This window comes from Bubalus kerabau, chromosome 9 (assembly GCF_029407905.1).
Source record: "Bubalus kerabau isolate K-KA32 ecotype Philippines breed swamp buffalo chromosome 9, PCC_UOA_SB_1v2, whole genome shotgun sequence".
In the NCBI taxonomy this organism is placed as follows: Eukaryota; Metazoa; Chordata; class Mammalia; order Artiodactyla; family Bovidae; genus Bubalus; species Bubalus kerabau.
The window spans coordinates 71,831,992-71,849,378 of NC_073632.1; the positions used below are offsets into that span (position 1 = coordinate 71,831,992).

The 17,387-nt window shown below is 33.9% G+C and overlaps 1 protein-coding gene across 3 annotated transcripts in view; it reads left to right on the plus strand.

Annotated features, from left to right (window-relative positions):
- Positions 1-17,387, plus strand: part of SNX14 (sorting nexin 14) — an 85,400-nt gene that overhangs the window by 23,805 nt on the left and 44,208 nt on the right. For 2 of the 3 annotated variants that reach the window (XM_055535564.1, XM_055535566.1), the window contains exons 5-12: positions 173-216; positions 2,090-2,177; positions 6,289-6,373; positions 10,438-10,594; positions 12,203-12,278; positions 12,980-13,024; positions 13,127-13,207; positions 13,306-13,420. In XM_055535564.1, the coding sequence (XP_055391539.1) occupies positions 173-216; positions 2,090-2,177; positions 6,289-6,373; positions 10,438-10,594; positions 12,203-12,278; positions 12,980-13,024; positions 13,127-13,207; positions 13,306-13,420 (691 nt within the window). The remainder of the gene's footprint in view (positions 1-172; positions 217-2,089; positions 2,178-6,288; positions 6,374-10,437; positions 10,595-12,202; positions 12,279-12,979; positions 13,025-13,126; positions 13,208-13,305; positions 13,421-17,387) is intronic. The other variant, XM_055535565.1, reaches the window with a different exon arrangement.

A 17,387-nucleotide genomic window follows, 5' to 3' on the forward strand; every position in this document is an offset into this window, starting at 1 on the left:
ATCGTCACAGCCATATGAAGTCAGCATAGACATTTTGTCATGCAAAAGTATGATACTAGGTGTCAATATTTGGGATACTAAGCTTAGTTTTTGTTATATATTTCTTAGTATTAGAGTTTATTTTCCCAGAATTAATTAACTTGATTTTTCTTAAAAAATAATTTTTATGCAGGTTCTTGAATTAGTGTTGGAAAACTTTGTCTACCCCTGGTACAGGTAAGTTCTTTCTATAAGACCTTTTTTCTGTAGTATAGTGAATCCCATTAAGTGTGCTAATGATACATTTTTAGTATAGGTGGTGATTTCTCAGTGTTGGCACTATTGATATTTTTGGCCACATAATTCTTTGTTATGGGGACCTATACTGTGCATTATAGGGTGTTTAACGTACCCCTGACTTTTTCGCAGTGAATGCTGGTGGCACTACTTGTTCTCCTTGGTTGTGATCACCAAAAATGTCTTCAGAGATTGCCAAATTTACCTGGGAGGCATAGTGGTCTCTTAAGAACCACTGATGTAGGTAATCAATGAACAGTTTAGTGATAGCAAAGAGGAAAAAACCCTAGGCTACTTTTTGAAAGAACAGTAACTTGTACAGTTTCTTATGACTCCTAATTGTAGTGATTTACTATTTTGTATGCACTTTTTACACTTGAACTAGTTGTACATTTAGAGAAAAAATTTTTATTCAGGTATTTCATTAAACTGAAAGTTAATTTCAGTAGACTTCCTGGAAAATTAATGTTTTGTTCCAAAGTAGCTTTGTTTTTGGTATCTGATGCCTATGTACAAATCCCCTATGCTCAATGGAATATGGAAAATGCTCTAGATTTGTGGGGGAAAAAAGTCTGATTTGACAATCAGAAATCATTTAATAAAACACATACTCCCTTACAGAAGCATCATGTACTTAGTTATATATTTGAACACTTACACCTATATGACTTAAAATATTTAATTATATCTCCCCTAATGTTCAGTATATTTTGAATTTCCTAATTTAAAAATGCTAATAGGCGGCTTCTCTGGTTTCTAGTGGCTAGGACTCAATGTTTTAACTGCCATGGGCCTGGGTTCAGTCCCTGGTTAGGGAACTGATTCCACAAGCTGAGTAATGTGGCTGGGGGGCGGAAAACGCTAGTAGTTGAGTTGATCTACAGTGGATTAAAACAAATTTAATACTCACTTAATATGTTATTTTTGCCTGTATAGCTTATATACAGTTTTTACACTGGCATCTGTCTTAAACATAGGGCATTTGTCATTTAAGTAAATTGATTGTGAGGCCTTTTATAAAATGAATCCTGTTGTGAAACTCCCCCACTGCCACCCCATCCCGCCCCCAAATTATAACTTTTCAGACATAAAATCTGGCTGTATTTTTTAGAGTGTGTTCTATATAGCTATTGATGCTGTGATATTCCCTTCCTTGGAGTTAATAGTGGGAACCATGATTGATACAAAATTATCTTCTTTATGCTACCAAGGGACTTAATAGCATCATCTAGTTCAGAAAATTATGATTATACAATACCTTTCTTTCTTGCCTTTGATTAGGAAAGTATCCTAATTCTTCTAGGGACCTTAAAGCTATAGGAAAACTCAGGAAAAGGTTGTCAAAATTTCTGTTTAAAAACATTTTGAGTTTCAATTTATTTTCTTTTTCAAATAAAACACACACTTTTTTTTCTTAATTTTAGAATTAATTTATATTTTTAATCTATAAATATTTAATTGAACTTTTGTATGTAATTCTGTTTCTTTTCAAAATTATTGTGTTTTTTAAATATTTCTTTGATGATGTTTAGAAAATGATCTTAAAAATCTTAAACACGTGACTACGTACACATGAATGTCTATAGGAAAATCTATACAATAATTTAGTTAACAACAATTATGTCGGTACTAGAATTACGGGAGATTTTAATTTTCTTTTTTGTTCTTTTGTTCCATAATATAATGCATTGTTTGTTAAAAAATAGCATAAGTAAATGGAAAAAGAGTCAGTTCTAGACTTCTCTTGGTTTCTAGAAAGGGAAGCTGTGTATTTCTTTGAACTTCTAAATGCTTGTTTTCTTTTTAATTAAAGGGATGTAACAGATGATGAGTCCTTTGTTGATGAACTGAGAATTATATTACGGTTTTTTGCATCTGTCTTAATTCGAAGAATTCACAAGGTGTGTATTTATAATAAGAAATTTGGGAATTTCTATCCTATATGTTGGAGAAGGAAATGGCAACCCACTCCAGTATTCTTGCCTGGAGAATCCCATGCACAGAAGAACCTGGTGGGCTTACAGTCCGTGGGGTGGCAAAGAATTGTCCATGACTGAAGCAACTTAGCATGCATACTATATGTATTTGTTTTGTTCTTCACCTTTAATTTTTTTAGATTAAGAGATAAATGGATTGCTATTGATTAATTGATCAATTTTGCTTTCTTTAATGTTTGGATATCTTGGTTTTTAGGAATTATAGATAAAAAGACAACTGTAGAAAAAAAGTCATGTTCTTGTTAGATGAATTTACCGAATACATGGTAATGATTATGATGTTTTAAAAAAATTTCAAGCCATATTTTAAGGTTTTGTGTATATATATACATACACACACATATATATACACTTAACTTTGTTGGCTATAGACACAAATACTTGTCTACTGCTTTGTCAGTTCTATATGTTGAACATATTGATAATAAATTAGTGATCTGTATCTCTGCCAGTAATAAATAAAGGCAAATTCTTGTTAACTGTTGCTATACCTATTTGAGAAATGAGCAATAAAATCAACCACTATAGCAAACATATGCAAAAAATTATGAATAAGTAGTTCACAAAAGAAAAATATAAAAGTGCCAATTAATATTTGAAAATATGTTGTCTTTTGATGGGATACCATTCTTTTGCCTCTCAGGTTGGGAAAGAAAAAAGTGATAGTGTTTAGCAGTGGTGATTGTAGAGAAACAGGCAAAGCAAGTACATGTTCAAATTGATATAACTCTTACCCTGGAAGGGGGTTTGGTAATTTTTATTGAAAGACTTAAAAATGTCTGTACTCTCAAATATAATTCCATTTTTTTAGTATATTTTAAAGAAATAGAGTGGAAACATGTATATTCAAAGATTCATTGCAGTATACCTTATAATAAGGAAGACTGAAAAGGAAAACTGATGTCCAATGACAAGATTGTTGGTTGGTTGAATATGGTACATGTTAACTATGAAATCCTTTCTATAGTTTTTGTGATTACTTGCTTTCATTTAGCATAATGTTTGTGATTGTTTGTATTCACTTTGCATAATATTTCTGAGGTCTATTCATGTTGTCCTGTTGTACCTGTATCAGTACTTACTCTTTTTTATGTCTGAATAATATTCCATTGTATGGATATACCACATTTTGTTTATCCATCCGTCAGTCAGTGGACATTTGGATTGTTTCTACCTTTTGGCTATTGTGAATAATGCCACCATAGGGTTTGTGTACAAGTTTTTTGTGGAGAGAATGTGTATGGAATATTTGTTTTCCTTTCTCTTGATTTTACCTTCAAATGTAATTACTGGGTCAAATGGTTTATGTTTAAACCGTTTTTTTGAGGAACTGTCAAAAGACTGTTTTCCTAAATGATTGCACCATTTTCCATTGCCACCAGCAGTGTATGAGTGTCTTGATTTCTCCACATCCTTGCCATAACTAATTATTACTTCACTTTTTGATTCTAACCATGCTAATGGATGTGAAGTCGTATCTCATTGTGGCATTGATTTGCTTTTCCCTGTGGCTGATGGGGCTTCCCTGATAGCTCAATTGGTCAAGAATCCGCCTGCAATGCAGGAGACTCCGGTTTAATTCCTGGGTTGGGAAGATCCCCTGGAGAAGAGATAGGCTACCCACTCCAGTATTCTTGGGCTTCCTTAGTGGCTCAGCTGGTAAAAACTCTGCCTGCAATGCGGGAGACCTGGATTCGATCCCTGGGTTTGGAAGATCCCCTGGAGAAGGGAAAGGTTACCCACTCCAGTATTCTGGCCTGGAGAATTCCATGGACTGACTGTCTAGTCCATGGGGGTCGCATTGAGTCAGACATGACTGAGCAACTTTCACTTCACTTCATGGCTGATGATGTTGAGCATCTTCTTAGATGCTTATTGGCCATTTGTATATCTTTTTTTGGGAAAGAAATGTATATTCAGATTTTTTGTCCATGTTTTAAACTGAGTTATTTGTCTTTTAATTACTGAGATGTAAGAGTTTGTTATCTATCCTGGATATATTTCCTTCATCAGATATATGATTTCCAAATATTTTTTCTACTTTCTGGATTTTTATGTTATATATTTTTTCTTTTCATTTTATCTGCATACTGTCCTGGAAGATAAGTGGGTCTTTATCATACTCATTTTGTAGAAAGTTAGTAATACTCTTTGTCAGAGTGTCAGAGGTAATTGATGGGCAGAGGATTAGGCCTGGGTCATATTATTCCTAGTACAGTGTTCTATCCTTGGTAACATTGCCTGAATAATGTAACTTCGGGGGTTGGGGATAATGAAAATCATTTAAGGTCCACAGTGTTTTTTTTTAAATCGAAGTTTAGTGATAAACTCATTGTTTTATTCATTTTGACTTTGACCTGAAGTCTCTAAAATAGAACTTGCAAGTGAAAATTTTCATGTGTGTTCTCAGAAGATGAGATTTTACAAAATATTTGAAAACAGACATCTTGTTTATTTGACAAATAATGGAACTAATTTATAATCACTTAAGTACCGAGAGGGCAGGAATAAATGAAGAGTAATGTTATTTTACAGAAAGGAATATTGCTAGCAGAAACATAGCCCCTTTTTGAACATGTTTGATATTCATAGCTGAAAGATACCTATAAACTGCTCTGAGTTTTACTAGTAAATCACTAATATTGGGGGCTTATGAGTCATTACACTTAATAAATTTATCAGGCTGTAATGTTTTCCCTCTTCCTTAATGAGGAATTTAAAAAGAATTGAAAAGTTAACACAAAATAACACTGTTGGGATACAGTTTTCTCATGCCTTTGATAAAGGGAGAATGTAATGTGTTGAGCTTTGTGATGGCTGATAACCCTGTTGAAGTCTAATAAACATGCTTTTTGGTGATTTACTGAATTCACAAGGCTTTTTTTTTTTAAGTTATTTTATTTTCTGTCTCTTTTATGTGTATTCATGTATGCTTCTAATTCTCTCTTACCTACCCTAGTCACTACAGTTTCCAGTCTTTAAGTTGAAAATTGTCTGTGGGGAAAAATGAAACTTAGTATTATTCCAAAATAGAATGCTGCCATATATCTTGAAACCAGGATTTGTCTTGTAATCTGAATGAAAAGTTTATTTTCAAGCAGCCTTAGTTAACACAAATTTATAACCTCAAAGGAATGATAAGCTGCTTGACATTTTTTTTCTTGAATACATTTAGAACAAATACATTAAAGAAATGTCAAGAATAAAGACACTAATTTCACTAGAAAAATTTAGTGTATAAGGTATGTTTTCATTATTGTGGTAGTAAAACTGTCTGAAGTTATAATCAATATGGTCTAAGACTGTATAGTGCTTTTAAATTATATTTTTGAAAGATTCCTAATAATACAACTAATTTTTTTTAATTTTTAATTGAAAGATAATTGCTTTACACTATTGTGTTGATTTCTGCCAAACATCAACATCCATGAGCCCTAGGTATACGTGTGTCCCCTTCCTCTTGATATCCCATCCATATCCCACCTTTCTAGGTTGTTGCAGAGCCCCGGTTTGAGTTCCCTGAGTCATAGAGCAAATTCCCATTCGCTGTCTAATTCACATATGGAAGTGGTTATGTTCAGAGAAGGAAATGGCAACCCACTCCAGTATTCTTGTCTAGAGAATCCTGTGGACAGAGGAGCCTGGTGGGCTGCTGTACATAGGGTCACACAGAATCAGACATGACTGAAGTGACGCAGCAGCAGTGTATGTGTTTCCATGTTTCTCTGTCCATCTGCCCCACCCTCTCCTTTCTTTCCCAGACCCCGTGTCCATAAGTCTTTCTCCATGTCTGTGTCTCCATTGCTGCCCTGCAAATAGGTTCAGCAGTACTCTTTCTAATTCCATATATATGTGTTAATACACGATATTTGTTTTTCTCTTTCTGACTTACTTCATTCAATACAGCTAATTTTTAAGATCTTATGTTCCAATGTCTTAAATACAGTGTTCCTGCCATTATAACTTAGAGATAAATTATTTTAAAAGTTTTTATTTTAATGTTGAATTTTTCTAGGTGGATATTCCATCTATTATCACCAAGAAACTATTAAAAGCAGCAATGAAGCATATAGAAGTGATTGTTAAAGCCAGTCAGAAAGGTAATACAATTTCCTGCTCCGAAATTTGAGTGATTTTGTTTTTATATGGCAACTTTCACCCTAAATATCTGAATACTGATAAATTAAGTGATATATTCATAAATGCTGTGAGAGTTTTGTTTCAACTGAAATCCTTTTCAGTAATTTATTAATAATACAAGTGATTATGTGAACTCAAGAATCTATGAAAATTAAAGTATAATCATTAATTGTTAGGTATATTATTGATGAACCTTGTCTTTTTTTTTTTTTTTTTGAATGGATCCTTTGCCTTCGTTACTTCCCCTGTGGTATCTCTCACATGTCTTCTCTCCTTTTTCCTTAATGATTTCAATTTGACCTAGCTTATCCTGTATACTGTTACTATGTTAATTTCACAATACCACAATCCTGTTACCTCCCTACTTTAAAAAAAAATTAGTGACTGCTGTAGAGTCAAAACTGTCTTATATTTAAATCCTTTCCTATGTAGTTAAGTTGTTTGATCTTGTCCTTCAATATGTATTATACTTTAGCCAGGATGACCTCTTTTCAGTTTCTCACATATGTCCTGGGCTTTATACTGTCATGATATATAAGTAATATATATTCATCAAATGTTTGCTGATTGAACAAATGAAATCTTCCTTTGGGGCTTTTCTTACTCTTAGATCAAGCTGAAATATACTTTTTAAGCAAAATTACTTATATGCCCTATATTTCGTTCTTTGTGAGACTGGTAATTACCATGTATGGTATTCCTCTTCTGGAAATTACCAGTAAGTATTAGCAGTCCAAAACCTCTCAGTAGTCTTGCAGCAAAGATATAGCTTTAACTTTGTATAACCCGGAACATCCTAGACTCATTTGAGCGTGGAACCAATTTTCCCTTCTCATAACATCAATTCATATAATCACAGTATATTTGAGGAAATTGTGTTCTAGGTAGAGTGGAAGTTAAATTATTAGTTTATTTGTCATTTGGTATAAATCATTCCTCAGGTACGAGAACCAGTTCAGATTGCATGTTTAAACTCTTGTGTTTTTGTCTTATATAACAATTAAGAAGTTTTAGCTTCAATGTAGTTTAAAAGTAGAAAAGTTTAAATATGTGTAATTTAAATGTTAAACAAAAAAAAAATTAACTTTTAAAATTGTTGTCCTGTCACTGGCAAAATCATACCAGAAAATTGTAGCCATTCCGTTAAGGCTACTTTACTGTCAGAAAAAAATATGGAAAATGTGTTTTTTTAATTAGTAAATTTTAGTTTTTAGAGTAGTTTTAAGTTTATAGAAAAATTGAGCAGATATTTTGGAGATTCCCATATATTTCCCCCCTTCCCAATTGTTAACGCCTTGCCTTGGTTGGTACATTTGTTACAGTTGATATGCCAGTATTGATACATTATTAATCAAGTCCATAGTTTTCATTAGGGTTTTACTCTTCTTCTTGTACTTACTGTGGATTTTGACAAATGCATAATGCCATGTATTTATCATCACAGTATCATACTGAGTGTTTCACTGCCCCCATAGCCCCTGCGTTTCACCTGTTTATCCCTGTCTCTTTCCTTCAGGAACCCCTGACTACCACTGATCTTTTTACTCTTTCTACAGTTTTTCCAAATGTCATAAATGTCATAAATTCCATAAATGGAATCATACTGTAGCCTTTCCAGACTGCTTTCTTTCATTTAGAATTATGCATTTAAGGGTTCTCCATGTCTTCTGTGGCTGGATAACTGATTTCTTTTTAGTGCTCAATTACATTCTGTTGTCTAGATGTACTACAGTTATCCATTCACTTTTTCAAGGACATCTTGGTCACTTGTTTGCAAGTTTTTGTGTGGGAAAATTATTTTTAATATGATCTTAATTTTGTTATAAAGACAAACACTTTGAACTCAGGATATGAATAAATTGACTCATCTTTTTACTTTTAGTTGAATCAATCAGTTTAATAAAATCTTCAAGTTGTTTTGTTTCTGAGAGTGCTGAAATTTATCCTTGAGTCTTTTTGCAAGAGAAGGGTTGCTAGTTTGCTACCACTATTCATGTAAAAAATGGTCCTCAATTATAAAATCACCATAAAATGCTAGATTGGATTCATTAATGACATTGTATTAGTAATTAATGAAGTCCATAAAATTAAAAGACCTAAGTATTAGGAGGATTCCAGTTTGTCCAAAGGTTCTGGTGTTCTAAATGTTATAACAGTGAATTAGACTTGTAAGAAGATTTTCAGGGTTTTGATTTTTCTTCTCTTTCATGCATGCATTTGTTTTCTAAATATTTTTGGCTACACAATTTTGTATACTCAGAAAGTAATTAAAGGTTAACCTCCTTTATCCATATACAGTTTTACTCTCTTGGTGTTCTCTCCTTATCTGCTTCTTGAGAGTAGGAATTGCAAAGAGGTTTTCTGTGTAATTACTTCTGTCATCCTTAGACACGTTGAAAATATATACATTAGAAGCGTTGGTTTAATGTAAATTCAGTAGTAGTTGAAGGGCTTTATTATATCAGTCTTTCATCCTAAAGAAATCTTTTTGTCATGGATTCTGAAAACTTCCTTTTGTGGTCTGAAAACTGTCCATTGATTAGGCAGGAGGTATACTGGTGATTAGTGGGGTTTAATTCATACCCTGTTTTTCAACATCTATATTTTACTTGTACTTGTGTTAAGGTTTTCTTCCTCCATATGTTTTTATCTTCTGCCTGATTTTTAAATTCTTTCGTTAGCTAAGACTACAAAAATCTCACATCTGAGTAGAGTCCAGTCTAGTGATTCAGTTTATATATTATATATAAATGCTTAATCACATCAAATATTATAATTATTGGTGCATTTTACATGGAATCTTTTCAGTGTTATCTATTTAATGACTGTTTACTGAGGGGGAAACTGAGGCTCAAAGGGATTATATTATTTAAGATCATCAGTTAGTAAGTAGAACTGGAGTTTAGCATAGCTTAGTCTTCTTAATTTAAATTCCTGTTTATGATATAAATTTTTAAAAGACCTGTACCCCGAATACTTGGGGCAGAATGCTTGGTAAACAATTGTATAATTATAAAATAAAATGCTTATTTAATGCTGTTAACATGGTTTGTACGAAAACCACATCCATCTTTGTCAGTCCTGCTTTTGTACCTCTGGTGCAGGTAACATTCATTTATGTTCTTAGTTCTCACACCTTTGGAATGTATATATTGGCTTTTTTTTTTTTTGGTGAATGTGCTTCCATTCTCTCAATAAAAATAGAAGTAAATAGTATAAAATAAATGCCATTGAATTAGAGTTAAGATTCCCTTCACAGACTTCATGATTTTAAAACTTGGCCCAGAGTGCAGATAGGGGAAAACATGACTTCTTTTTCTCCTGCTCTTTTGAGGTCTGTAGAAAAGGATTGGCAATACTATTATTTTTAAGTTTTGAAGTATTAGTTTAGTGCTTGGCCTTTAAGAAAACCTTTTGTTAGTGTAACTGTTATCATCAGTTAACATTTAGTAGGTAATCTAACTTCATGGACTTCCACTGTATACAGCTGTATACCTTTTCTGTCCTATTCTATGGGCAGAAGATGCAGAACTTAACCAAGGAAGCCCGTTTCTGTACTATAATTAGTTTGGAGGGTTACCTGATTGATTTTGATGTGAAAGAAGAGATAATAGAGAGCTTTAAGAAGAATTTTGTAATACTTGCAGAGGATGAATAAGGTGTAATGTTTGATAACAAAAGCTTTGTGTGTTCTGGAAGATGTTTTATTTAGTTTTTTCCACTTAAAAATTTTGCTTTTAATATAATTTGTAATGACCTGGGTTTAAAATTTTGTTCAACAAGGGTGAAAGGGCTTTTTTATCAATTCATTTTGAATAAATTAAAAACTTCCAGCAAAGAGGAAAATTACCTTCTTTACTCTCTTTTTGTGGAAAAGTTTACCAGTAGAATACATATTGGAAAGAAAGAAAGGTTAAAAAAGGAATGGCTGTGTTAAATTATTTTCTGTTTGTTAGTGGAAATGGCTGAAGTTATTTAATGCTGTTAACTTCTTCCAATGTTTATTTCTTTTTTGTATTTATAGTAGAAAATACAGAGTTTTTACAGCAAGCTGCTTTAGAAGAATATGGTCCAGAGCTTCATGTGGCTTTGAGGAGTCGAAGAGATGAATTACATTATTTAAGGAAACTTACTGAACTACTTTTTCCTTATATTTTACCTCCTAAAGCAACAGACTGCAGGTATAAATAAGATTGGAAAATGTCATAGCAGTATTTACATACCATGCCATGTGTATATTGCTGTTTTTGATCATAATAGGAATACACTAAAACTTGAGGTTATCCTATGATGTGAAAAATTTTCCATTTAAGAAATATAATTTATCAGGTCTTAAAATGCCGTTTTAGGCACTGAATGTTCATGATACGTTGTGTTGCTAACAGTTTTTTCCTAGAAACTGATCTTGGGAAATCAAAGATACACATAAAAATTAAGTTTCTTACTTGATATCATTATACTGTGTTGCATTCTTGGTGTTTCTTTGAAAAGACATGCATATTGGGACTCATTGGCAGAAACACTTTGGACAAATTATACAGCTAAGTTTGAAAAGTAGAGTTAAAGGTCATTTAGTCCATCCAGTCTCCCTTGTTCCTGCAAGAGCATGTTTAGATTATTCCATAAAGTTCCTTTGCTGCTCTTATCTTTATGATCCTTAGAGATAAGGACCATTTTATTTATTTTATTTTATTTATTTACTTAGTTGAATTATAGTTAAATCATAGTACTATTTTCCAGAGAAGGCAATAGCACCCCACTCCAGTACTCTTGCCTGGAAAATCCCATGGACAGAGGAGCCTGGTAGGCTGCAGTCCATGGGGTCGCGAAAAGTCGGACTCAGCTGAGCAACTTCACTTTCACTTTTCACTTTGATGCATTGGAGAAGGAAATGGCAACCCACTTCAGTGTTCTTGCCTGGAGAATCCGAGGGACGGGGGAGCCTGGTGGGCTGCCGTCCATTGGGTCGCAAAGAGTCGGATACGACTGAAGTGACTTAGCAGCAGCAGCAGCAGCATAGTACTATATTCAGGTAATATAGTGCTTCAGTATTTTCATATATTACACTCTGTTTAGTGAAAGAAAGTGAAAGTGAAGTCGCTCAGTCGTGTCTGACTCCTTGCGAGCCCAAGGACTGTAGCCTACCAGCTTCCTCCATCCATGCGATTTTCCAGGCAAGAATACTGGAGTGGGTTGCCATTGCCTTCTCCAGGAGATCTTCCCAACTCAGGAATTGAACCCGGGTCTCCTGCATTGGGGGCAGACGCTTTACTGTCTGAGCCACCAGGAAAGTACTCTATTTAGAGTTACTATAAAATAATAGCTGTATTTCTCTGTGCTGTACAGTACATCCAACCATGACTTATTCTTAGTGGTACACTTTAAATATTACTTTATTTTAAATTTAAAATATTTAAAATAGTTTAAAAATGGTTTTATTAATTTAAATATTATAATCACACAGTAATTATACTATTAAAATTAGTTTTACTTATTAATTTTTTATATGTAACATTGTAATATTCTGAGGTAGAATTTTTCTAATGCTTACTCAAGTTCCTCCTGCCAAGGAAATGCTTTTTCCCTCTTAATAGTATTCCTTTTAACCAGTTAAGAAATCCAGGTGTGGTCTCTGAACTAGTAGTGTGAGCATTAGTTGGTGGCTTGTTAGAGATGGCAGACTCTCAGGGCAGACCCCAGACCTCCTGAATCATAGTCATATTAACAGGATTCCCATGTAAGAGCTGATGTAAATCAATAAATATGTACAATATTGTTCTTTTTTCCAGATCGCTGACCTTACTTTTAAGAGAGATTCTCTCTGGTTCGGTGTTCCTCCCTTCTTTGGATTTCCTAGCTGATCCAGTAAGATGTAAAAAAATTTTTTTCTTTAATTGTGATAAGATGCATATAAAGTAAAATTTACTATCTTAAATTACATGTACAGTTCAATGGTATTAAGTACATTCACATTGTTGAGCAACCATCACCAATGCTTGTCTCCAGAACTCTTTTTATCTTATAAAATTGAAACTCTGTACCCATATAAACAGTAATTCTCCATTCCTCCTAATGCCTGGCAACTCTGCTTCCTGACTCTGTTTTCTGTCTCTATGAACTTGACTACTCTGGTTACCTTAGATTAGTGAAATGATGCAGCATCTGGCTTATTTTACATAGTATAATATCATCAAGGTTCATTCATGTTGTAGCATATATCAGAATTCCCTTTCTTTTCAAGGCTGAGTAGTATTTCATATATTGATGGATAGGTGAGTTGCTTTTACTTTTGATCCAGTAAGATTTTGAAGAAATAGGGATAATTTATAAGCATTTTGAATGCCAAAGTCAGAATAACTTTTCTTTTTCCATTTCCACAAAAGTTGAGAACCCTGTACTGTAGATTTTTTTAAAAGTTCTTTTATGTTACAAAAGTATAGATGCTTTGCCACTGCTCTGTTTTGTCATTTTTCCAGAAACTTTCATAATCTGATAGAAGCTTTCAGAATTCAGGGCAGAATACACTAATGAAATTATTTTGATCTATGTTTATTATTTTCCATTAGGATACTGTGAATCATTTGCTTATCATCTTCATAGATGACAGTCCAGTGAGTATTAAACATGTTAGAAAATATTTCAGATTGCATTGAAGTGTGATATATACCTGTAAAATCAAATGACACTTGACTGAATTAATTCTCTCTTCAAAGCCTGAAAAAGCGACTGAACCGCCTTCCCCTTTAGTTCCATTCTTGCAAAAATTTGCAGAACCTAGAAATAAAAAACCATCTGTAAGTATTTTCAGAAATAACTTATTACTTTTGATATAAACAATTTTATCACGTATTTATATAGCTCTAACTTACTCTTCCTCCCATGTTGTATCAAGGTGCTGAAGTTAGAATTGAAGCAAATCAGAGAGCAGCAAGATCTCTTGTTTAGGTTTATGAACTTTCTGAAACAAGAAGGAGCAGTGCACGTGTTGCAGATTTGTCTGACTGTGGGTGAGGCTTACCTGTGTGCTTTCCTAAAGTCATTGTTAAACTTTGTCATGTACTTGACTGTTTAGATCAGCTCTGATGTTGTAGTTGCCAGTGTCTACTCCTTTCCACATTGGAACGTAATCTGTAACTGACTTCAACCAAATCCTCTTAGCAGAAGAAAAAACTACTAAAAACTTAGAGTAATGAAATTGTGTTAAAGACCTGGTCATGAGCATTTTGTCACAGTTTTTGTTAAGAATTATTTTGATTAAGTAATCAAATATAAAAATGTTCTATTTTTGACTAGAAGTTCTATAACATCTTGTGCTATTGGATTTTGAGGCACTATATGGATTCTGAAAAGATTAGTTTCTTTAATGCACGTAATTTTTAAAATATATAATGAAAAAAAATTGAGGTGTAATTTACACAGCAAAACAAATAGAATTTAAATATACAATTGCTCTAAGAAATCTGCACTGCATATAACGTACACCTTTACTGAGATCAGGAACATTTCCATCACCCTAGAAGGTTCCCTGAGAGCCCTTCCCACCTGATCCTTTCCTGCTCCAACTCCTGCCAAAGCACTCACTGATGTCATTTCTTTCACCACAGATTAGTTTTTCCTGTACAGTTTCCTTATATAGATGGAAGCTCATAGTATGTACTTTTGGGGCCTGACTTCATTGATTCAGGATGATGTTTTTTAAGATTGATTCATGTTATTGTGTAGATGAGTAGTTTGTTCTTTTTTATTGCGAAGTAGTGTTCTTTTGTATGAGGGTACCACACTTTCTTTTTTTTTTAATTTTTTTTTATTTTTAAACTTTACATAATTGTATTAGTTTTGCCAAATATCCAAATGAATCCGCCACAGGTATACATGTGTTCCCCATCCTGAACCCTCCTCCCTCCTCCCTCTCCATTCCATCCCTCTGGGTCTTTCCAGTGCACCAGCCCCAAGCATCCAGTATTGTGCATCGAACCTGGACTGGCAACTCGTTTCATACATGATATTTTACATGTTTCAATGCCATTCTCCCAAATCTTCCCACCCTCCCCCTCTCTCTTAGAGTCCATAAGACTGTTCTATACATCAGTGTCTCTTTTGCTGTCTCGTACACAGGGTTATTGCTACCATCTTTCTAAATTCCATATATATGCGTTAGTATACTGTATTGGTGTTTTTCTTTCTGGCTTACTTCACTCTGTAGAATAGGCTCCAGTTTCATCCACCTCATTAGAACTGATTCAAATGTATTCTTTTTAATGGCTGAGTAATACTCCATTGTGTATATGTACCACCGCTTTCTTATCCATTCATCTTCTGATGGACATCTAGGTTGCTTCCATGTCCTGGCTATTATAAACAGTGCTGCGATGAACACTGGGGTACACATGTCTCTTTCCCTTCTGGTTTCCTCAGTGTGTATGCCCAGCAGTGGGATTGCTGGATCATAAGGCAGTTCTATTTCCAGTTTTTTAAGGAATGTCCACACTGTTCTCCATAGTGGCTGTACTAGTTTGCATTCCCACCAACAGTGTAAGAGGGTTCCCTTTTCTCCACACCCTCTCCAGCATTTATTACTTGTAGACTTTTGGATCGCAGCCATTCTGACTGGTGTGAAATGGTACCTCATAGTGGTTTTGATTTGCATTTCTCTGATCATGAGTGATGTTGAGCATCTTTTCATGTGTTTGCTAGCCATCTGTATGTCTTCTTTGGAGAAATGTCTGTTTAGTTCTTTGGCCCATTTTTTGATTGGGTCATTTATTTTTCTGGAGTTGAGCTGTAGGAGTTGCTTGTATATTCTCGAGATTAGTTGTTTGTCAGTTGCTTCATTTGCTATTATCTTCTCCCATTCTGAAGGCTGTCTTTTCACCTTGCTAATAGTTTCCTTTGATGTGCAGAAGCTTTTAAGGTTAATTAGGTCCCATTTGTTTATTTTTGCTTTTATTTCCAATATTCTGGGAGGTGGGTCATAGAGGATCCTGCTGTGATGTATGTCAGAGAGTGTTTTGCCTATGTTCTCCTCTAGGAGTTTTATAGTTTCTGGTCTTATGTTTAGGTCTTTAATCCATTTTGAGTTTATTTTTGTGTATGGTGTTAGAAAGTGTTCTAGTTTCATTCTTTTACAAGTGGTTGACCAGAGTTCCCAGCAGCACTTGTTAAAGAGATTGTCTTTAATCCATTGTATATTTTTGCCTCCTTTGTCAAAGATAAGGTGTCCATATGTGCGTGGATTTATCTCTGGGCTTTCTATTTTGTTCCATTGATCTATATTTCTGTCTTTGTGCCAGTACCATACTGTCTTGATAACTGTGGCTTTGTAGTAGAGCCTTCAGGCTCTACTACAAAGCCACACTTTCTTTATTCATTCTCCTCGTAGATGAGTATCTGGACTGCTTCTACTCTGGGGCTATTATGAATAAAGCTGCTGTGCACATTCTTGTACAGGGCTTTCTGTTGAGCATATATTTAATAACTAGAAGTAGAATTGCTGTGTCACAAGGTAGATATATGTTTAATTTTACAAAAAGCTGCCAAATTGTTTTCCAGAGGGTTGTATGTAGTATTTTACTCCGCCAGCAGTGTAAGAGAGCTCTGGTTGTACCTCAACTGTATAAAAATTTGGTGGTGTTTATCTTTTTAATTTTAGCCAGTTTAGTTGGTATATGGTAGAATTTTGTTGTCCTTTTAATTTGCACTTACTGGAGTGGGGTGCCATCGCCTTCTCCGAATGATTAACAGAGCTGAATACTTTATCACGTGTTTATTGACTATTTGAATATCTTTGTGGAATTGCTGTGTTTTGCCTGTTTTTTACTGAATTGTTTTTCCTTTTGTCAGAAATTTCAGTAGTTCTTTAAATATTCTAGATATGAGTCTTTTTGTTAGATATAAGTATTACAAAGATCTTCTTTCAGACAATGGCTTGTCTTTTTATTTTCGGAATAGTGTCTCTTGAGGAGCAGAACTTTTAAATTTTGATGAAATTCAGTGTATCAATTTTTAATTTTATGCTTAGTGCTTTCTGAGACTTCTGAAAGACTTTTTTAAGCCTTCACCTATCTTAAGGTGATATTTGCCTGTTTTTCTCTAGGTGTGTTATAGTTATTATATTTTATATACAGGTTTGTGATCTATCTTGAAATAATTTTTAGGTTGGTCTTAGGTAGGGGTGGAGGTTCATTTTTCCCCTGTATGGATATACAGTTTTTCCTCCCATTTTTTGAAGAGACGTTTCATTCCCATCTTGAATTACCTGGGCATCTTTGACAAACCTTTTGACCATATGTGGGTCTGTTTCTCGATTATATTCTTTTCCATTGATCCATATGTATACTTTTTTGGCCGATACCACAGTCTTGATTACTTTGACTAAGTTTTGCAATCAAGTGGTTTAAGGCTTCCCACTTAGTTCTTTTTAAAGACTGTCCTTAGCTATTTTAAGTTACTTGCATTTCTATATAAAATTTACAGTCAGAATGACAATCCTACCCCTTCATCCACACACACAACCTGCTTCAGTGTTTTAATTGGGGTGGTATTGAATCTGTAGCTCAACTTGGGGAATAATGACATCTCAACAGTGTTTAGGTTTCCAGTGCATGAATAGGGCATATTTTTTCATTCATTTCATTCTTAATTTCTCTCCATAAAAATGTTTCATAGTTATCACTGTGGGTCTTTATTTTTGGATTTATTTGAATGTGGTATTTAAAATAACTTGTTAAATTGTTTGTAGCTTATATACAGAAATAGAATTGATTTATTGCATACTGATTTTGTATCCTGTGACATTACTAAGTTTACTTACTAGTTCTAGTAGCTTTTTTGTAGATTTCCTTAGGATTTTCTGCATACACAGTCATGTCATCTGTGAATACACAGTTTTACTTTTTCCTTTGTGATGTATACATCTTATTTCTTTTTCTTGCCCCTATTGTAATGGCTAGGGCCTTCAGTGTGATGCTAAATCTG